The 22364-nt window shown below is 44.8% G+C and overlaps 1 protein-coding gene across 6 annotated transcripts in view; it reads left to right on the forward strand.

Moving 5' to 3' along the window:
* The window catches only part of SMOC1 (SPARC related modular calcium binding 1), a 176603-nt gene that overhangs the window by 128359 nt on the left and 25880 nt on the right, over positions 1-22364 (forward strand). For 4 of the 6 annotated variants that reach the window (XM_064292641.1, XM_064292644.1, XM_064292645.1 and 1 more), the window contains exons 6-7: positions 2353-2442; positions 4452-4532. In XM_064292641.1, the coding sequence (XP_064148711.1) occupies positions 2353-2442; positions 4452-4532 (171 nt within the window). The remainder of the gene's footprint in view (positions 1-2352; positions 2443-4451; positions 4533-22364) is intronic. The other 2 variants (XM_064292642.1, XM_064292646.1) reach the window with 1 other exon arrangement.

Raw genomic sequence — 22364 nt, forward strand, 5'->3', positions numbered from 1 at the left:
AATAAGATATCCAGCATAGCTGCTCATCTCTTCCTGCTGGATGTCACTCCTCAGCATTCGGTGTCTGCCTATTGTGAAATGGCTCGGGATTGCTGTGGCCCCTGTGGGAGTTTGGTCTTGGTGTTGCAATGAGGATAATAACAGGGTCAGGTGTCACACAACTGTCAGGTTGCTGGCTTCAGCCTACAGCAAGTGTTTAAGGTCTACATAGCCCTTCAATCTTAAGATCCCAGGGCTGGGATGTTGGTGTAAGAGAGGAATTGGGAACCTGTATTCTTTCTCCCTCCACCATAAGAAGTTGGCCAACGATAGTGGGAGCTCCAAACGGTGGAGTGTTATTATTGGTGACGATCCGACAGACATCTAAGAGACTATCTGAGAACTTGGGTTCCCTATAAACAATGACTGCTTGGAGAATGTAGTGTTCAGTTCTGACAGACCTCTGGAGTCTGGGGAAGAGAGGGAAGGTGTAATCATCAAAACATCTGAACCATTATGCTTCCTTCCCCTACCTGACCCGAGGGAGAGAACAGAGAGAAATCTCTAACCACGCATTTTCAGTGCAGATGAAGAGACCTGCTTCCAGCTTTCACCAAGCGGGCGAAAATAAGTCTTTTTACATATAGAGCAAGATAATAAATACAGTAAGTACATAAACATATACAGTCTGTGTTATTAAAGTTTCATTAGCCTTTCAAAAAGGCTTTTTAGGGGACAATTGGAAAAAAGCTGAGGGACGCTGATTGAAGCTAAGGTTTTGGGAGCTTTGATGAAAATAACTCAGAGTCCTGGCAGGTAGATAAACAAAGCCTGCACTAACTCCTGACCTTTGCGGGTTCTCGCTGTACAGAGAGAGCTGCCAGCGCCACTAGAATGATAAGCATTAGGACTACGTTACTGGGAACTCTGTTCCCATCACCTGTGTTAGAGGTTTCCAAGCAAATCCAGGGTGATTTCTGCAGTTTCCCATGTCCCCTCCAATTTTGTTTACCGCCACCTCTTACTGGGAGCTGGGTGCATGCTATTTCACAGTTAAAAATATTGTAAGGATTTCCTAATTCTTTTGATTTCAGTGTGGTGGTAAATGTATAATTTCTTTTATAAGGATCAGCACAGAGCTGGTTCTTATGAGGCAGAGGTTAAAGATATCCCAAATGTCTAACTTTTCCAAGCCACTGTACCACTCCATCATCTCTAACATCAGCTACTCCCCCAACCCTCAGTACTCTTCCTCCAGTCTTTAGGTTCCGTAATTTGCTGCAACGTCTCACAAATTCATGAACTGTACTTACAGTTAAGTGGTTTATTAGGGAAGTAACAGGGTAGAACTCGGAATCAGGAACTACTCAGAAGTAACAGGAACAACTCAGGATATAGTTCTTGATCAGGACACCTCCTTCTCCCCTCTGTCGCCAGGCCCTGCTTGGGGCCTTCTCAGGCAAGTGTTACAGCTCCTAGCTCCATGAGACCCACTGCAGCCCTCTGGCGCTGGTCTCCTGGTTCCTGCTGTCTCATGCCACTATCCCTTTTGCTATTGCAGCACTGCTGTCTTGCTCTGTCTTTGTGTTAGAGCTCCTCCTTCTCTCTCTGTGTGTCTCCCTTTAAGCCGAGCAGGATGGCAAAACTGACCAATCCCCTTGTTAGGGTTCCATACACCTTATTTGCATTAGCAACAAGTTGTCCAATGCCCTTGATGGGCCATGAGCACTTTATTTGCATTGTCCCACCCAATCATTGTACGTGAGTCACAGACTCTGGCTAGAAGGGCCATGTTAAGTAATTCACTGCACTGCAGCTGGAGAGAAAATGTTCCTTCCTGCTGCCTTCTAATCCCCCTTCAATGAGGATGAAGAAATAACTAAGAGTTTGGAAGGGAATAGTGCCAAGGTCTCTTGTTCTCTTCAAGCTTTTAACTCAGGACCTCTGGGATAGGTTCTGAGCTAGTGCCTGTCAGAAGAGGCCAGGAAGAATCAGAGAATACCAGAACTAGATGCCATAAGGTGTGCTGTCTTTGCCCTATCATGCCTGGCCAAATGCAGGGCTGCTCAGGAAGGTAGCTGCCCAGCTTTGCTATGGGAGGAACAGGGATGGCAGAGCCATGTGTCATACTCAGATTCACAAGAAAGAGTCCCTGCCTGGGGATGGCCAGCACAAACCTGGATGTGTCTCCCTATTGCTGTCTCTCTGAGGGCATCCTTTCCTTCTTGTGCGTGGTTTTTTTTTTTTTTTTTCTTCTTCCCTTTTTTTTTTTTTTTTCTTTGCTCTCTTCACTGGGACTTGGCCGGGCCATGTGCAAACCCCAACCATTCAACAGTGCTGGAGAGTAGATAGTATTTACCTCAATAATGGTAGTCTCTTTTCGATTCTTTCTAACCCTCAATTCAGATGATGGATCTAAGCCGACACCCACAATGGAAACTCAGCCGGTCTTCGATGGAGATGGTAAGCTCTTGGGTTACTCCTGACTCTTATTCTCCCACCCATTTTCAGATTTGGAAAAGGTCTTTCCTTTGGATGTTTGTTTAAGCTTTCTTCTTTTTTCTTTTTTAATTTCAATTTTTCCCAGTTTCAGCTGGGTTGTTTTAACTTTTTTTTTTTTTCTTTAATAAAAAGCAAATCCTCCAAGGAACTGGTACACTCTCTACTTCTGGAAAGGTCTTCTGTTCTCCCCAGGCTTCCTGGTGTCCAACAATAACATAGGTCTTCTGTTCTCCCCTGTCTCCTGATGTCCAATAATAACATAGCCTGGACAGATACTTTGAGTTGACAAGACCAAGGAGTCATGGCTGAGAGAGGAAGTCAGGCAAGCAGTGTCCCTGCAGCAAGTACGTCAGCACTTCTGAGTACCTTCTTGGTGGCTAGCAGTATGCTGGGGGATGACAGAAATAGAAGAAATGTAAGCCTTTGCTCTCAAGACAGATGCAACTATTAGAGAGCTTTATGGGTTAAATTATGTGGTCTCAATTTTTAGTATAATGGACATTTATGGAAGAAAGGTGTCAGAGTGGTCTGGGAAAAGATTGTGTGAAGAGATGGCACTGCACTGGATCTTGAAAGTGGAGGGGTAGAATCAGGGTGTTCCAGGTAGAGCAACTAGTGTGACCGAAGGAGGGAAGGTGGTGGGTATGTGATACAGTTAGGAAAGTAGCAAGGAAAGAGATTGGCCGGTGGGGCTGGTTTGGCTAGGTTACAGGGACCTGGAGAGTTGAGTCAAGACATTTGGGAGAGGTGAAATTCCAGGCCAAGAGAAGTAAAGTGGTCTGGTGGCAAGACAGAATCTGTATGTCCATGTCCGGCGAGGTATGGGGAGCAGAGAGGAGGAGCATGGTGTGCAGAAGTTGGCCTCCATTCCATGTGTGAGCTACTCAGACCCTATATTCCTCAGTGTACTTTGCTGAGTACTGCAGGCTCCTGTGAGGAGGAGAAGGAAGCTTAGCACAGCACAGTTTCTAGAAAGTCTGAGAATGAGATTCAGTTCTCAGTGCAACATGCAAGAAAAGTTTAGCAGCTGTCAGCTGAGTATATACAGGCCTGGCCCATCTCCTGGACAGTGAGACAGAGGAATTAAAAGGGATCACGCCATTGGTTGGCACTGTGGCTAGGGATGTCTCTAGCATGGGCTCAGCTCTGGAAGAAGGATTTAAATGTGGCTCGTTTGGTGGAACGTATGTGTGTTTATGCATAGGCGTTCAAATGTTTCCATGATTCTGAAATGTCCTGGATTGATGGCAAGTCCAGGGCCCTGGGAATCATGTGGGGAGTCAAATGGGGCCTTCCTAGCACCCCCATTGAAGATCTTGTCATTTTACGGTGTATTCAGGGTAATCTGGGATTCCCACACTACTTGTCCACTGAGTGAGCCACACCTTGGAGAGGCCTGGAGGCTCCCTGGAGCTCTCTGGATGGAAGAGTTCAGCCTTTGTTCAATGAGGAACCATTAGAAAGGGAAACAAACAATGGATTAGACCCATTACTTTTTTTCTCTTGTGGAGCAGAGTCTCAGTGAGCTGAAATCTGCTGTGGCTCAGCCATTTCCTTTAAAATGGTCTCTGTGGTTTGTTTGGCGCTCGTTTGTTGATTTATCCCCTTTAAATCTTCTCCCAGGGAAGCAGCTGAGAGAGACTTGGCATGGTCCGTGTTCCTCACCTCCTGGGATAATATTTTTATTCCTGGATGGAGTGGCTCAGTGCCTCTGGACTCTGACCACTCGGCATCCTGGCCTAGGAGGAGCTAGTTGGCTCCTATGAGTTGAAACGGGAAGGAGCTTCCATTGTAAGGAAGGGAGAGGATGTTGGGACAAGGTGGGTATGGAATGAGGGAGGAAGCTGAATTCTCAGGATTTAGATGCCCCAGGCTTTTAGAAAAGCTATTAAAAAAAGACCTAGAGGTTACACTCCAAGTTGCGTCCTCTCTTTGCCCAGACTTTATTTTCTCTTTCTTTTTCTCTTCAGAAATCACAGCCCCAACTCTCTGGATTAAGCACTTGGTAATCAAGGACTCTAAGCTGAACAACACCAATGTAAGAAGTTCAGGTAAATAATCTTCCTTGGATTATATACGTACCTGATCTATCCATGGCTGCTCTAGGGTTGCTCCAGGACTCCCACTGTCTGGGCTTGGGCAAGTCATGTGATGTATCTGGTTCTCAATTTCTACAGCTGCAAAAAGAAGTTATGTGAATTAATCCCTTCCACCTTTAATTTTCTTGAATTGTTATCTTAGGGATCATATTTCATGAGTAGTTGATCCTTTTAGCTAACAATATTTTTGACGGTATGTTTTAATATTTTAATTTACTTTCTACATGCCACGTAGAAGAATTTAAAAGAATGAATGGCATAGAGAAATTGGACTTCAGACTTGATGAGACTTTGTTCTATGTGCTTTAAAAGCTGTAAATAAGTGCTTGGTTATGTTTTTTTCCTGCTCTGTTTTTTTGGAGGCTACTAACTAAAATGTTGAAGGTTCGAGTCCTTTCAGAGGCACTTGGAAAAAAGGCCTGCCAATCTATTTCTGAAAAATCAACCATTGAAAACCGTATGGAGCATGCACAGTTCTATTCTGACACTCAGGGGGTTGCAATGAATCAGAATTGACTCATAGGCAACTGGTTTTGGTTGTGAGTGGTCAGGTTTTGGCACTGGCTGAATCCATTGTAGAAATGGGATAATTTTTGAAGGGTGATCAGATTTGTAGGATTTATTTGTAGAGTTCATTTATCATTAGTAAGACCAAAGTTCATGTCCATCAACAGGAAAATGTTTTACAAACTCAATCTGTATCTCTATCCGGAAGGATCATCCTTCTTTCAGCATAAGACTTTATTGTGAGAAGAGTTACTCTGTATAATTTATGCCTGGTTGTTGAATTTAGCCATATCTTTCCTTTATAGGTAAAAAGGGCTATAAAAAAAGGTACATGGTCATTAATTGATGAATGTGCTATACTCGGACCCCTTTATATTTATCTGTATGGTAATACTGTCCTAAAGGTGGTAGTATGGGGCTAGAGTACACAGAGTGATTTATACCAAGAGGTGACTCCATCCAGCATCTGTTGAGTTTCTCTGTGGCTTGGGCTGGTCAGTACCTCTCCGTGTGTTTTGGTTCCCTGTTTGATAAAAGCTGAAAGTATGAGATGGTGAGGTGGGAAGGAGACCATATGAACTCCCTTGTGCCAGAGCTTTGATGGCACAGTGCAATGGTTAAAGCACACACTTTAGAATTAGAGAAATCTGGGTTCACATCTTGGCTACTACAGTTAGTAAGTGACCCTAATCAAGTTGAACAATCTCCCTGAGCTTCAATTCTCATTTGTAAAATGGGATCGTGAACTCTCCCTCAAAGGGTTGTGATTTAAAGGTTAACTGATTTAATGTCTGCATGGCACTTAATCAATGCCTGGCTAATGATAAATAGTAAATGCATGATAAGTTGTAAGTACATGTGTTTATTATTGGTAGAAACAATAGAAATATTAATTATACTGCTTATAGTGAGAATTCTTCAATTAGGAAAGAATTTATGATTGTCACCATAAGCAAAAACATCAATTGGGCAAGATTTCTCTTAGGACCTCCCCTCACTGGTAGACAAACATGATAACTAGTTTTGGTACCTGTAGCACTGGCGCTGGAAGTGACATCTGGAAATAGTCTCCCTATTCCTTGAGTTCCTGGCAGGTCTGCAAGGTCCCAATGAAAGGGTTAATTCTCATTCTGTGCCCAAGTGGTAGGTGTGAGGTAATCTTTCTCTGAAATTCTACAGTACCTTTTGTCTAAATTGGCATTTAGCATTTACTTCCTTGAATTTCTTTTTCGCCTACCAGTGCCTAATTTCTCTATCTAGATTATAAATTCTGTGAGGGTGAAGGCGTTATTGCTAGTCTTTTACTGCAGGGGCATTATAGCTCAATGTGATTGAGTGTTTTGGGGAAGGAAGAGAAGTCATCATCATCACCATCATCATTGTCATAGATTGAATTGTGTCCCCCCAGAATATCTGTCAACTTGGCTAGGTTAATGATTCCCAGTATTGTATGCTGGTCTACCATTTTGTCATCTGGTGTGATTTCACTGTGTGTTGTAAATCCCATCATATGATGTAATGAGGTGGATTAGTGGCAGTTTTTTGATATTGGTGAGATCTACAAGATTAGATAGTGTCTTAAGCCAATCTCTTTTGAGATATAAAAGAGAAAAGTGAGCAGAGAGACATGGGAACCTCATACTACCAAGAAATCAGTGCTGGGTGCAGAGCATGTCCTTTGGACCTGAGGTTCCTGCTCAGAGAAGCTTCTAGACCAAAGGAAGACTGATGACATGGATCTTCCTCTAGAGCTGACAGAGAAAGCCTTCCGCTGGAGCTGATGCCCTGAATTTGGACTTGTAGCCAGCTAGACTGTGAGAGAATTAATTTCTCTTTGTTAAAGCCATCCACTTGTGGTATTTCTGTTAGAGCAGTACTAGATGACTAAGACAGAATTTGGTACCAGGAGTGGGGTGCTGCTCTAAAAGTTACCTAAAATGTGGAAACAGTTTTGAAACTGTGAATGGATAAAGGACTCGGAAGGAAATGAAGAAACCTGTTATGCTGGAGATGACACAGATGGTGAGAAGCAGCAGCAGAGGTTCAATAATGACAGAGAACCAGAAGTGGCAGAGAAATGGCAGTGGCAGAACCAAGAGACCAGCACGAGACAGCATTGGAGCCGACCCATGGAGCGAGAGAGCTGAGTGCCTGTGTGCAGGAGGCTTCCTGGTAGAGTGGGGTACCTCTGAGGACTTATCGGTAGAGCTAGGCTTGCTAACCCATGGAGCAAGAGAGCTGAGTGTCTCCCAGTTGAAGTTTACTGGCAGAGTATGGTGCCTGATGGCACTTATCGGTGGAGCTACAGAGCTTTGAAACACTTGCCCCAGCAGGGTAAATGTGGGCAGTGAAGCCTGAGGGGCCGAGAGGCCAAGGAACCAGGAAGCAGACACTGAAGAGACAAGGAACACAGGAAGCTGAGCTGCCTCAGTCTCAAAAGGTATGGTCATGACCTCTGGGGTTTGAAAGGTGGAGCCATGGCCTCCGGTGTTTCTAAGGGTGGAGTCGCCACTCGGATGGACTAGGAAAATGGTGCATCTAAAGCCAAGGACTAAGACAATCATCATTATCAGAAGTAAAATAAGAATTATCACTGTCATAACAGCTAGTCTGTGTCAGGTCCTGTACATGTGTTATCTCATTTCAAATTTATCAGAACCCTATGGGATAAGTATTATCATTAGTGTCCCATCCTACAGATGAAGAAAGCAAGACATACAGAGAGGACATAACATGTCCTGGGTTGTACAGCTAGTAAGTGGCGGGGCTGGAGAAAACCAGTTATCCTTGAGGGTAGAATGCCTGTCTTTTGGGGCTATAATCTGTGAGTGTAATAGAGAGCTGATGTCAAGTCAGGTGATGGCCTTTGCTTCCACTCTAGTTCTTCTGCTTTCCCTTCCCACTTTTCTTATATGGTTTCTAATAGAATGAGTATAGGATCATGTTGAGAAATGGTTTCCGGCAGGTCCAACCACCTTCCTTTAGTTGGAGTGACCAGGATACCTTTATTCTGCTGTGGTTGGCCCCAGTCATGTCTGTAAAGTTAGTGTATAGGACAGGATAGTTAGGGGAGAGCTAAAGGATCCCTTAGAGAAACTGAGGCCTGGGATAACGGTCAGGAATTGGCACCTTAGGAATTTCCTTATGAACTAGGACTTTCTCTATCAGGATCTACCAATAATTCTGGCAGAGTGCCTATTAATCTTCTTGGTGGTTATGTGTTGAGGACACAGTGCCACAAAAACGTATAACAGGGTTGACAAATTATGACTCACCAGCCAAATCTGGCCAGCCACCTGCTTTTGTAAATGAAGCTTTATTGGAACACAGCCATCCCATTCATTTACGTATCACCAATGGATGCTTCCACACGACACTAGTAGAGTTGAATAGCTATGACAGAGACCATCTAGCCTGCAAAGCCTAAGTTATCTGGCCAGGAAAATACCTAGTCTACGAGAGGGTCAAAAAACATGAGCAACAATTGGACTAAACCAAAGGCAAAGAAGTTTCCTGAATAAACTGAATGCTTCGAAGGCCAGTGTAGCAGGGGTAGGGGTCTGGGGACCATGGTTTCAGGGGACATCTAAGTCAATTGGCATAGTAAAATCTATTAACAAAACATTCTGCATCCCACTTTGAAGAGTGGCGCCTGGGGTCTTAAACGCTAGCAAGCGTCCATCTAAGATGAATCAATTGGTCTCAGCCCACCTGGATCAAAGAATGAAGAACACCAAGGACACAAGGCAATTACGAGCCCAAGAGACAGAAAGGGCCACACGAACCAGAGTCTACATCATCCTGAGACCAGAAGAACTAGATGGTGCCAGGCTACAACCAATGACTGCCCTGACAGGGAACACAACAGAGAACCCCTGAGGGAGCAGGAGAGCAGTGGGATGCAGACCCCAAATTCTCATAAGACCAGACTTAATGGTCTGACTGAGACTAGAAGGACCCCAGTGGTCATGGCCCCCAGACCTTCTGTTGGCCCAGAACAGGAACCATTCCCGAAGCTAACTCTTCAGACATGGATTGGACTGGATAATGGGTTGGAGAGGGATGCTGGTGAGGAGTGAGCTTCTTGGATCAGGTGGACACTTGAGACTATGTTGGCATCTCCTGCCTGGAGGGGAGATGAGTAGTGGAGGGGGTTAGAAGCTGGCGAAAAGGACGTGAAAAGAGAGAGTGGAGGGAGAGAGCAGGCTGTCTCATTAGGGGGAGAGTAATTGGGAGTGTGTAGCAAGGTGTATATGGGTTTTTGTGTGAGAGACTGACTTGATTTGTAAACTTTCACTTAAAGCACAATAAAAATTATATATAAAAAAAACCCATGAGCAAGACCCCCCCACACACACACTACAACAGTGCAATCTGCTGCCAGTTATGGGGATAGTACAGAACTGGGCAGTGTTTCATTCCATTGTACATGGGGTTACCACGAGATGGGGCCAACTCCATAGCAGCTAACAACTCCTCATAGTCCAAGCAGAAACAGGGGCTGTGCCTCCTGAGACGTTTTGTGACGTGCCCAGGTAAGTCTGCATCAGTCTAAGAACTCTTTAGGCAGCCTCACATAGTTCTTCATCATTTCACATGAACACAGTACTTTGCCCACCTTTAATGTCCTGTTCTAGTGCTTACTTTTTAAATGGGTTGCAAAGGAAGCATCCTGAGATTTGGCTTTCATAGGCAGAAAGATAAGGAATCTTTTGGATAAAGAAAACATAAACCATGTAATAGCAAAAGCATGAGTTTTGGTATCGGACAAGCTCATAGAACTAGCTTCCAATGTTAGCTTCTCACTGAGAGGCTGGATGACCTTTAGAAAGTTATTTAGCTTCCTTATTATTATTGGTGTTTTGCATGATTTTTGTGAGGATTCAACGATGTGTATAAAATGTCACCTGCTATGTACCTTAAACGATTGCAAAACAATGACTACCTTTTTTTTCTTTTCATCACTTTTTTTTTATTTCTTGTACTTTAGATGAAAGTTTACAGAATAAACTATTTTCTCACTACACAGTATACATATTGTTTTATATCATTGGTCAGCAACCCCACAACATATCAACACCTCCCTTCCCAACCTCGGATTCCCTTTTACCAGCTTTGTTGTCTCCTCCTGCCATCTAGTTCTTGCCCCTGGGCTGGTGTGCCCCTTTAGTCTTGTTTTGTTTTATGGGCCTGTCTAATCTTTGGCTGAAGGGTGAACCTCAGGAATGGCTTCATTACTGAGCTAAGAGGGTGTCTGGGGGCCATATTCTAAGGGTTTCTCCAGTCTCTGTCAGGCCAGCAAATCTGGTTTTTTTTTTGTGAGTTAGAATTTTGTTCTACATTTTCCTCCAGCCCTGTCTGGGACCCTCTATTGTGATCCCTGAACAATGGCTACTCTTTTTATTATTATTATTTCTTTTTAAAAATAATTTTTATTGTGCTTTAAGTGAAAGTTTACAAATCAAGTCAGTCTCTCACACAAAAACCCATATACACCTTGCTACACACTCCCAATTACTCTCCCCCTAATGAGACAGCCTGCTCTCTCCCTCCACTCTGTCTTTCCGTGTCCATTTCGCCAGCTTCTAACCCCCTCCACTACTCATCTCCCCTCCAGGCAGGAGATGCCAACATAGTCTCAAGTGTCCACCTGATCCAAGAAGCTCACTCCTCACCAGCATCCCTCTCCAACCCATTGTCCAGCCCAATCCAACAATGGCTACTCTTGATGGACTATCTTCACGTATTGTGCTAGGCACTTGTATGAGGCACTTATCACATGTCATCTCCTTTGCTGTAATGAGAAGTCAAACTTTAATGATAACTGAGGTCTGTGCAGCTCGCTCTGGTACCGGTAGGCCCCTCTGTGTCAAGCACCTGGGATAGTTTCCCATTAGAGTTTGACTAGAGATCCTGGGCTCAGGTGAGGTTCAGGCCACATCTCTGGAAAGGCTGAAGTGGACTCTGAGAAGCTTTTCTGGGTGAGAGGTCTTCTTCTCAGCTGTCTCTGAGAGAGGCTGAAATCCCGTCCCAGTTTCTTTTACACCCCAAACATCCTTCTTTCACACTCAGACCCTGTGACGCCAGGTTTGTTTTCTGGCCTGGGGACTGTTGTTGTTGGAAAGGTTCCACTGGGCAGCTGAAGTTTTGCAATAACATGACACATATGCCTGCAGACTTATCCTGTCTCCTACTCTCCTCCTGGAGGGTCTGTTCCTTGTTTTTAAGGCTTTGTCATGTGTTCACCATAGTCAGTGTTGCCTTTGAGTACGTGGCAGGTTCAGCATCGACAGGCTTGCTTTTTTGGTCTTCTCTTTGATTCTCTCCTTCATTACACCTGGTTGAGTGGAGGGATTCTTTTTACATTCTGGCAGATGGTGTACCTGGCCAGCTAACACCCTAGAGCTTGAGAGCAGATATCTTCTCATAGATGAGTGTTGACCAGAGACTCTGTTCTGCTTTTATAAGGAACTGGGAACTCTTGCTGAGCATTTTGTATCAGGGACTAACTACCAAGACATTTCTTAACATTTCCTAGAGTTAATTTTTTTTTAATCATCTACATTTTCTAGAAGAGGAAAGTAGAGGGTAAAGAGATTAAATAAAGACAAGAATTCAGCTTCATCTACTCTGTTCCATTCCATCACAAACAAAAGAAACCAAACCCGTTGCCATCGAGTTGATTCCGACTCATAGCGACCCTATAGGCTTGAGTAGAACTGCTCCACAGGGTTTCTAAGGAGCGGTTGGTAAATTTGAACTGTCGACCTTTAGGTTAGTAGCCGAACTCTTAACCACTGCACCACCAGGGCTCCCCCATTCCCCTATTCCCTTAGGACTTCTAAATTTAGTGTATAGAGACTTTTTCTACACGTGTGATTTCTAAAAGTCTTTTTTTGTTTTCTGTATGACAAAATTCTGTGCTTTCTTTATGGGGAAACACTATCTCTCAGGAAAGATGGTCTAGGGAGCCTTAACTCTTTTCTAATACTCCCAAGGCCCAAAGCCCCGTTTTCTTCTGCTTCAGGGTGGCTAAGTTAACTCTTGTAGCCTTTTGTGGAGTAGTTTGACTTCCCTTCCTTCTCCATCTCCTTCTTTCTTTTATCTTCATTTTTTCTAGTTAACTTCTTTCATAATCTGATCAGGGACTTCAAGAAGGCTCTAGAACCAGGCCCTGTGGGTTCAGTCTAGAAGGATCTTGCCTTTGCTCCTTTGCCTCTTTGACTGGCACCAATGATGGAGCAATCCCTGAGTAACTCTGATCCACTGTAGGTAGAGCTACCAGCATGGACATAAGTGGAAATGCATTTCTTATAAGTTTTACCATGAAAACGCCCCCATCTCTTTGTGCATGAGGGTGCTTGTTTGCCCAAGTCACTGTACTTGTCAGAGGTAACTGTTCACAGCATCCTTACCCAACCTTACCTGCCAGTGTCAGAGCGTTGCTCTTCCAGGCCTACTTTGGACCCCTTGGCTGCATTTTGGATTGCTCATGACTCATCTGGTAATTCCTGTTGGGGATAGCTGCTGCAGTTGAGATTTGGGGTCACTGAGGTAACAGTACCTCTTGGTTGGGTCCCCTGTCCCCCAAACCAGCACTCTTGGCCTGCCTAGAAACCACGGGGTGATGTAATGACCTGAGGCCTGGAAAAATAAACAGCTCTCAGGGAAACCAGCGGTAGCCGTTGTAAGCAAATACTCCACAGCCACCTGGAACCTCGCACATGACGCGATTGGAAGGAAGAATGAGTAATCCACTAACGTTAGCAGCGGAGGATGGGTCTGGGCTTCTGTGCGTTTAAAATATCTATATAAAAATAAACACTCGATGTTTATTTCTATAACTGGCCTTCTGGGTGACTTTCCGTCTGTCTTATGCAGGTGCCATGGTCAGTCATGGCCAGTGAGAAGAGAGAGCTGGGGACGGGGATTGGTGGTCAGCTCAATGGCTTTCTCCATAGCGACAAAGGCCTTGCTCTTTGTCAAGTTTTCTCTTTGATGAAAGGAGCGGTAAACACTCTTGGAGGCACCAGAGAGCCTAGCCCAACAGTCCATTTTTACCTCGCTTTAAAATTAGCCTTCCTGGTTAATCTGCTCCTTCATCCCACGTAGTCTGCTTGGAAGACGGAGGGCTGGTGGTGGTGTGGGGGGTGTGGCTGTATGATCCAGCCTCTGGGACTTGCAAGACTTGCTAGACCAGCAAAGGTTTTGTTTTTCTAGGTGAGTTTGTATGCTTTTTGTTGTTTGATGACAAAACCTAGTGTCCTAATATTTTCCTTTAGGCCCATGCTGCTAAAAAACTGAAATCAAATGCCCTGCCAAGGTCTTGTAATTGGCTCATCCCAATTTGCTGGAAGTTAGGTATGGCCTCTGTTTGCACTGAAGGTCCTCACTCTGTGTTTATTTGTAAAGTGACTTTGGAAGTAGGCAGGGCCTACAGCTTATAAACACACTCAAACATGCGGTATTAGGCTTTGCTGGGAGAAAGAGTGAGGTCCTGATATTTTATTTTGACAAATTTTAAAACATGTCTTCCACATTCCTCCCTTGCCTGTGCCCTATCTCTCATCTTTCCTGAATTTTGATTTACTAGCTTTTGCTGTTTAAGGTCCAAAGCCTGTCAGATCAAGGTCAACAAATTTACTGAGAAAAGGAGAAAAGAGGTAGCTTATCACCTCTCAATATTTGTCCCTGCAAAAATAGTGTGAAACATTTCATATTCTTTTTGGTGGGAGGGTTGTATCAGCTCACTTAACAGCATGAGTCAATTGAGATGGGACCTTTTCTAAAATCTGAGTGGATGTGAGTCAGTGATACTTTGGGGAAAAAGTTTTTAAAAAGCGCCCACATGCTATATTGAGACAATCCATCATAGAAGAAATGTCCTCTGTAGAATTTATATCTTGTTCTCCTCCACCCTGTTGGAACTGGGTCCATTTGTCTGTGTGAGACAGGACGTGGTCACCACTGCAGACCATGGTGAACCATGAACGGTCATTTTAGGTTCTGCAGAGGGAAGCTATTTAGGAAGGCTGCTTGGTTTGTCATTTTCCCTTACACCTCCTCACTGTGACACTTCATTCCAGCAACATGTCCTATTTACAGGCCTCTTGAAAACATTCCTGGGAGTCGCTGCTGTCAGCCAGTGTCAAGGGTGTGGGATAGGCATTGGCAGTTTTGCAGTGAAGATGAGGCCTCTGAGACATGGCAGGCTGGGTGTGACTCACAGGCCATACAGCAGCACCGTGGAATGTCAGAAGGGAGAACCTGGAAGCATGAGCAGCCTTGCCTTTGGCTTTGCCCCTTCCGGGGTGCCTGGGTTCGGGTCAGGCCTCTGACCTGGGGAGTGGACCTGAGCCTGTCTACCTGTAAGATGGTGGCCTGTCAGAAGGGAAGAATGGGAGATCATCCAGTACCACCTTTCATTTTAAATGACAAAACAGAAGGACCGGGTAGTTAAGGGCCTGTCCAGGGTCACAGGCCCATTAACAACTATTATGTGCTAAGATCTCTACTTGGTACTACGGGGGCCAAGGGAAGATGTACCAGGAAAATCTAAGGAAGTAGCTGACTGGCAGTGTTGTACCAAAGAGAGGGGGCAGTGGGTGTGATCGGCCCCAATAGGGTGGACTATTTCAGCACCAACGTTGTTTTCAATTATTGGTATGGTGATCATAAAAAGCTGGCTGACTCTTACGATATTATCTCTTAATTTAAACCCTTGTCTCCTATATTGAGGGCAGACTGTTTCCGTTACCCTGCCTTTGGGCAGCCACTGCAGTCCAGCTGAGGAGATTAGTCATTCACGGGGATAGGTCAGGGAGACCATATTTACTCCATGTTTGTGGAAGACACTTGACCTTAGACTAGCTAATAATAATAGCAGTTACCATTGACCAAACCCTTACTATAGGCCAGGCACTGCATTAAACTCTTTACATATACTATTGCATTTAATTGTCATAATGACTTTATGAAGTATGCACTATTGTTAATCCTATGTCTTAATCTCTTAGTGCTGCTGTAGCAGAAATACCACAAATGGGTGGTTTTAATGAACGTAAACGTATTTTCTCACAGTTCAAGAGGCTAGAAGTCCAAATCCAGGGTACTGGCTTTAGGAGAAACCCTTTTCTCTCTGTCAGCTCTGGGGGAAGATCCTTGTCTCTTTTCAGCTTTTGTTATTTGGTTCCTTGGCAGCCTTCATGTGGCATAGCATCTATCTTCCCTTATCTGTGTTTCCTTGCATGTGTACTTAATCTGATCTTTTCTATATCTCAAAAGTGATTGCCTTAAGATACACCCTACACTGATAATGTCCTCATTAACGTAACAAAGAAAACTCTATTCTTAAATCAGATTATATCCACAGGCAAAGGGGTCAGTATTTACAACACATATTTTGGGGGGACACAATTCAATCCATAGCACCCTACTTTCACAGGTAAGGAACCTGGGGCTTAGAGAGCTTAAGTAAACTTCCCAAGGTCACAGAGCTAAATCTTGGTAGAGCCTGATCCATCTGACTCCAAAGCCCACGTTCCTGACCACCGTGCTCTACTGTTTGCAACTATTGTTGACTTCCATGAGACTAATGGCTAGAATGTACAGGAGCACGAGTGATAGATGCTTACTGTCACCTTCAGCCTTCCCAAGGAAGCCCAGGTATCCCTATCCTTCCACCTCCCCCCCCCCCCCCCCACCATCCATCCTCCACTCCAGTTCCTGGAACATCTTCCTTCTGACTGCCCTAAACTCCTGGGATTTGGGAACAGCCATCCAACTGAGCTTTTATACCATTCTTACTCTGTCTGGGACTGGAAACAAGGAGCAACATTTTCTCTCAGTCAGTTGGTAATCAGAGAGGTGCCCCCCTCCAGAGAAGTGGACCAAGGTAGTCAGTCCCCTTGCAGGTTAAGATTGGTTGATGATGTATCTTTTTCCACTTCATGTTGATGCCTATTCTGTGGGGGCAAAGGGGAATCCCATTCCAATGGAAGAGGTGATCAATTTAAAATTGTGTAAATTCTGCTTCTATTCTTCCCACCCCACCTCTAACCAGGTATACACCTGAGCACAATTTCAGGGGTTGAATTTGTTCTATTTGGCAGTGAGTTTTGTTTCTTCCCCACCCTGGAAGGGCTTTTCCTCTGGTATTCCTCTTTTCTGGGCCTGTTGTCTGCCATCTGTTCTTAAAGGAGCCCTGAGTCCTGGTTCTGTGGGTTCCTCTCCTCTTCAGGTGTCCTTGGAGCCCTTGGATGGCTTTCAGTCACATGGATGTTGAGATTTGGGAACTGCCAATGGGCAAATGGCAGCTCAATGATGGGCATGATGGGCAGAGTCAGCTCAGCAAATGGTGCTTGGAAAATGATCCTCTAGGGGCCACTTAGCCCCTCCTGTGAAAAAGTGCAAAGTACACAAGGAAGAAAAATAATCTATTCACATAGCTGGCTTGAAACCATAGGTGCTAAGACCCCATGTGGCTAAATAAACAAAAAGGGCCTGCTCGGTGATATACCATAAATCACTCCTTAAGACTCTGGTCTCCAGCAGAACCCCGTCCCCTGCAGCTCCACATCTCCAGGCCTCGTGCTGGGCCTTCACAAACACTAAAGTCAGTTACTTAAAACTTGGTCCTACCTTTCCTCACTTTTGCTTCTGCAGCTCTTTCCCCGGCCAGATTCCCAGCCACCCAGGCGTTCTGGAACCATCCTGATACCACACGCTCACACTGACCCAGCCAACACTGAGATGGGAGCCATGCGATTTCTTACGCCTCTGGAATTTCATGTTGTGATTTAGAAAGGTTGTTTTTAACACATGCTTTGTTGTTTTGGGTTATCTTTTAGCGTTTCATTCATTTTTGATAAGGGGCTAGGTGGGTGTGAGGTATCTGAAGGGGTTTCAGTGTGATTATAGGTGACACAGTGTGAGTATTTTCCTTAATATTCTTGGCTCAGAGGGATGATTCCTTTGCAGTGGAACATAAATAAACTCCTCCTTTTTCAGGCTGAGTAACTTTTTATTGATTTTCCCCTAAGAAAATCCAATGCTTGATAGTCTGAGGGTTGAGTGTAGCTCTTTCCCAGGACGAGTCAAGGGAACAGATCTTTTTTCAGCCTCTGTGGTCTCATATCCTCAGTGTGGCATTTACTCAGCTGTGGGCAGCCCCATCTCTGGAGGGTCAGGCTTCAACGGCACGAGGTGGTGTGCGAGGATTCAAGCAATAGAGAGGTTTTTGAACTAGTTACTCTTTGTTGTTGTTAGCTGCCATTGAGTTGGCCCCCAACTTCTGGTGACCTCATGCACAACAGAACAAAAACTGCCCAGTCCTGTGCCACCTCCATAAATGGTGGCAAATTAGACCACTGTGATCCATGGAGGTTTCATTGGCTGATTTTTGGTAGTAGATCAGGCATTTCTTTCTAGTTTGTCTTAGTCTGGAAGCTCTGCTGAAAACCACTGAGCATCATAGCAACACGCAAGCCTCCACTGACAGATAGATGGGCAGTGGCTATACATGAGGTGCATCGGCTAGGAATTGAACCTCGGTCTCCCATGTGGGAGGTGAGAATTCTACCACTGAACTACCAATACCCACTTAAATGCTCTTTATGTATCCCTTAAACTTGAGATTCTATGGCTCTCCTATGAATAAGGAGCTAGGGGCCAGGGATGAGTGTGGTGAAGGATCAGGAAGAATATGACAGAGTCCTTGTTCTCAAGGAGCTTAAGTTAGAGTACCAAGCGGTCCATAAGGGGAACAGATACCCAGTTTTAGATTCAGCAGAGCGACACTTCACTGTGGGTTGGAGCCCCCAGGGAAAGCTTCGGGGGTTGAGAAAGGGCTTCAATGAGAGCAGGTTCATATCTCGTTGCTAGTTTGTCCTGCTTGCTACATCTCAGAACTTTTTTGGCCTCTCCAGTGCCTGACACGGTGCTAGCACACAGCACCCAGTCAGGAACAGTCTGTGCAAGAGCTGGGTCCATAAAAGTTCCTGACCTTCTTTGCATCCTCTTCGTGAATCCTAACATCATGTGTTATTCCTGTTCCTTCTTCAGGTGCAACTCTCCAGGAACACCCTCCACTCTCAGAATATTGTTCTTAGCCTTGCTGGCTCCCACTCCCTTGTTCTGTAGTATAAGAAACTGTCAGAACGTCCTGAGTAAAAAAAGAGTAGCTTCCCCTAATTACCAACTGAGCCCCCACTAGAGAGCTTCTGGTTTCTTCTCTGGGGAGGTTGTGTCATTCATTGAGGCATATTCCCAATACACATTGTTTTTGACCAGTGACTCTTCTCAGTTCTTCTGTGTGTTCTTCTCTGTTAGACTGGGCTTTTTTCGTGATTCACTTTTCATATGGCCCTTCTCTGACTGCTGCTTCTCTCCCTCATATCCCCTCCTGCCTCCACAACTGTGAGGTTCCCATGCTCTTTCTCCAGAAAGTTCATGGCATGTCTGGCCCATTGGTACCTCCTGACAACGTTTTCAGAAGGTGCTTAAGTGTTAGGTTATCCAGGGTTTTTGCTTTTCTATTTGTTCCTTCCTTAGTAGTTTTTCCTCTGAAAGTCTGCAACCACAAAGAAAACCCAGCCCAAGGAGCTGAAACTCAAATCTTCTAATGTTTATGTTTTTTGGCCATTTTTGTTAAAAAAAAAAAAAGAAGAAGAAAGAAAGAAAAAGATGATGGAGAAGTAAAGGTTGGCAGGATAAAAGGATAAACTCTGGGCTAAAATCAAGATTGGGGATTAGCTGAGAATTTGAGTTATCCATGGTCTCCTTTGCTCCTAGTTACCACAAGTAACTGAGATGGAAGGAGGCATGGGTTAGTCATAGCAGACAGAGCTGCTCTCCACGCTGTGCCTGTCTTGGCTGAATGCATAAGAACCCGTGCCCTGGGCCTGAAGACAGCTTATGTTTGTCTGGTTCTGCCTAGTCTTTCTCCTGTCTCCCTTCCTGCCCTCTCCCAAGTTCACGTCAGTCATGCTTTGCTCTGGGACTACAGGAATTTGGTGGTAGAGAGGGCTGTGTGTTTCCTGGTGGCAAGGGATGGACTGTGGTCTCATTTCTTCCAGATGGCACTTTTTTGTTTTGTTTCTTAGTCAGTTAGAGCATTGTGAGTGAAACTTAAACTATTCATTGCCCAGTAGGGAGTGGCCTGGCTCTCACTTCTCTGTACCATCCAGTGCTAGGACTATAGGCTGTGGGTATGCATGAGTGTGTAAGTATGTGTGGTTATTTGTTCACACACCCCCTTGGACAGCCCTGGTTATTCCTTCTTCCCTGCTGTTTACAGATGGTCCTGGCCCATTCTCATAGTTATCAGGCCAAACCTTCTAATCTTGCCGTTCTTCCCTGAACTTTCCTAAGCAGAGATTGAGTGTTTTACAACAGTGAGTGCCCACTTCTGGTGAGCTCCCTCTTTGAGCTCATGGCCGTGGAAAGACCCTTAAAATAGACCACCCACCCCGGCTTACATTCTGGAAGGCCACTGCTTGGTACCTGGGAAAACTGGTAGCCAAGTATTTTAGAATTCATTTGAGGGGTGACCAAAAAGGGGAGTGACAATGGTCCCAAGGATGGGGCTAACTTTTGGATCCTCAGATACACAATGAGCTTATGCCCCCGGACTCAAACATACCAATGATCGTGAAGATGGTACAAGACCAGACAAGGTTTCGTTCTGTTGTACATAAGGTCACCATGAGTCGGAGCCAACTTGATGGCAACCAGTAACAGCAACACTTACTGATTAGCATTTGCCTGACGTCTGGAGAAGCACTGCAGGAGTAGCGATTGATTGATTGATTGAAGGGTTTGAGAGGGCAACAAAAACAATTATGGGGTAAATTGTTAAACACAGTTGAACCAGTCTAGATGTTTCACCTCTCTACTGCTGTGTAACAAGCCAGACCAAAACTATTATGTCTCATGTTTCTATGGGTTGACTGGGTGGTTCCTGACTGGTTTTACCTGAACATGCTTCTGGACTTAGCCAGCTAGAGGGTCAGCTGGGCTGGAATGTCCAAAATGATCTTACTCACAGGTCTGGCTGTTGTGCTGGCTATGGGCTGAGGCTCCTGGGTTTCCCTCTAAGTGACCGCTTATCCTTCAGTAGGCTGACCTGGCTTCCTTATGTGGTGGTCTCAGGGTGATTTTCCAAAAAAGTGAAAGAAGAAGCTTCTAGGCCTTTGCCTGTGAAGTCAGGTTCATCGTCACGCTGCCCCTGGGCAGAGGTGTAGCTAGGGTAAAGAGCACCCAGGAGTAATCTCTAAGTTTGTAGCCAGGACTGGAGGGATGTGTGAATCGCTGGCAGGCCTCATCTGGCGCCCCCTTGGACTTCTGCCTGGGGGCAAATGGACCCCTGTAACTCCCCCTTGCTATGCCTCTGTCCCTGGGGAAAGTTCCTCCTCCCACCCTTTGTGTCTCATATGCAGCCTGATTTATGGCTTTAGAATGTTAGCCTTGGAGAGTCTTCATTTAAAGCCTCTGTCAGAGGTTGGTCAAAGCAAGTTAGGATCACTGTGGAGGGATCTACACAATGCACGCGTACAAGGAGGCATACTTTGCTAGGCCCCATTTTGTAATGATCTGCTACACTGAGTAAAAGAACAGTATAGGTTAGAGTAAAAATCCATAACCTATGGCAGCGAGAAGGTTCCTGGGTGACACAAACAGTTTGCATTCCACTACTAACTGAAAAAGGTTTTTACTATGGAAGGTTACATAAGATTACAGCCGTTGAAGCCCTATGAAGCAGTTCTACTCTGACACACGTGGGGCCCCCATGAATCAGAATCCACTCGATGGCAATGAGTTTTTTTATGGCAATGAGAGACAATATTGCAAAGAGGTGAAGGGAGCAGACTGCCTGGGCTGGAATCCCATCTCAGCTGCTTCCTTGTTGTATGACCTTCAGCAAATTACTCTACTTGTCTGTTTCTGTGTCCCCAACTTGTAATAAGTTAGAAGTGAGTTATTGCAAGTAAAGCGTCTAGTACAGAGCCTGGCACATGGTAAGCACACAGATGTTCACTGTTGTTAATTGTTTTACAGTTCTGTCGTAGTGGGTGAGTTACAAATTTAGCTTTAAGTTTCCCAGCTCAGAGGTGAAGGGAGGATAATGCTGAGGTACAAGACTTGTGGTGCGCTTAGGTTCAGAAGAAGCTGTGCTGTGTTGAACAGGCAAGCATGTTTTTTAACCCACTTGGTTTTGAATGCAGCAGATTTGGAGTGGTTTGCAAAGCACCTGACCTGGAAGAACTTCGCATTAGAAAAATTAATTAATTTTTCCCCAAGAATAAATAGAGGCAGTAATGTCTAGGGGTTAGCAAAGTCAGGCTTGACTGTTAGAAGCTCTTGACGGAAGTCCCAGCTCTCTTCTCGCACCGTTGAGTGAACTTGGGAAATGCATGAGTCTCTCCAAACTTCAACATCCACATCTGCAAAATGGGTATAATAATAGTGTTTGCCTCACAGGGGCAAAAAGATTAGGAAGTAAAGCCCTTAGTATAGTGCCTGACACACATTACTCAATGAATACTTATTTTATTATTATTTGTGTAAAGATGATTTTAAGGGAGATTTCCTTTTTTTGAGAAGACAAGCTGTCTGTGTACTCTTTGCAAATGGTTAATGTTGTTATTACAAACCCTGTCTTTCTTTGAGGGGCCCTTGGACTTGTAAGAACTGTGTGCATTTAGCCTTCACTCTAATTTCCTGCCTGACCCTTCTCCTATTTTTCCCAACTTTATCATTTATATGAGTTTATTCCCCATAGAGCTTCACACAGCCCCTATGGAAGCTGACTTGAAAGCATTTCAGAACAGCCTTCAAGGGTTTCCAGAAACTCATCAGCCAGGTCTAATCCAGGGGTCTTCCCCTATCCTTCAGTGGCTCCTCCCACATTCTGCAGATTTCAGGATCCCCAGTGGTGTGAAGTCAGGTCCGTCATTGCTCTGCTCCTGGGGAATTTCCTCCTCCTGCCCTTTGTGCCTTGCTTCCAGTCTGATTTATAGCATGAGAATGTTAGCCTGCAGAGTCTTAATTTAAAGCCTCTGTCAGAGGTTGTTACATCAGTGTGGTGCCAGTAAAAAGCTGTTTTCCTTTGGTTTGCTCCTCTGTCTCCTTTTTCATGGCGTGAAATATGAGGTAGGAAAATAAGGCTCCCAAGCTGGGGTTGGGGGAGCTACTGGAAAACTCGTGCGTAATCTCCTTGAAGTTACCGTGTTACAACTCCAAGCAGGGGCTGAAGTAAAAAATCTGGTCTTCAAGCCA

This window comes from Loxodonta africana, chromosome 10 (genome assembly GCF_030014295.1).
Source record: "Loxodonta africana isolate mLoxAfr1 chromosome 10, mLoxAfr1.hap2, whole genome shotgun sequence".
NCBI lineage: Eukaryota > Metazoa > Chordata > Mammalia > Proboscidea > Elephantidae > Loxodonta > Loxodonta africana.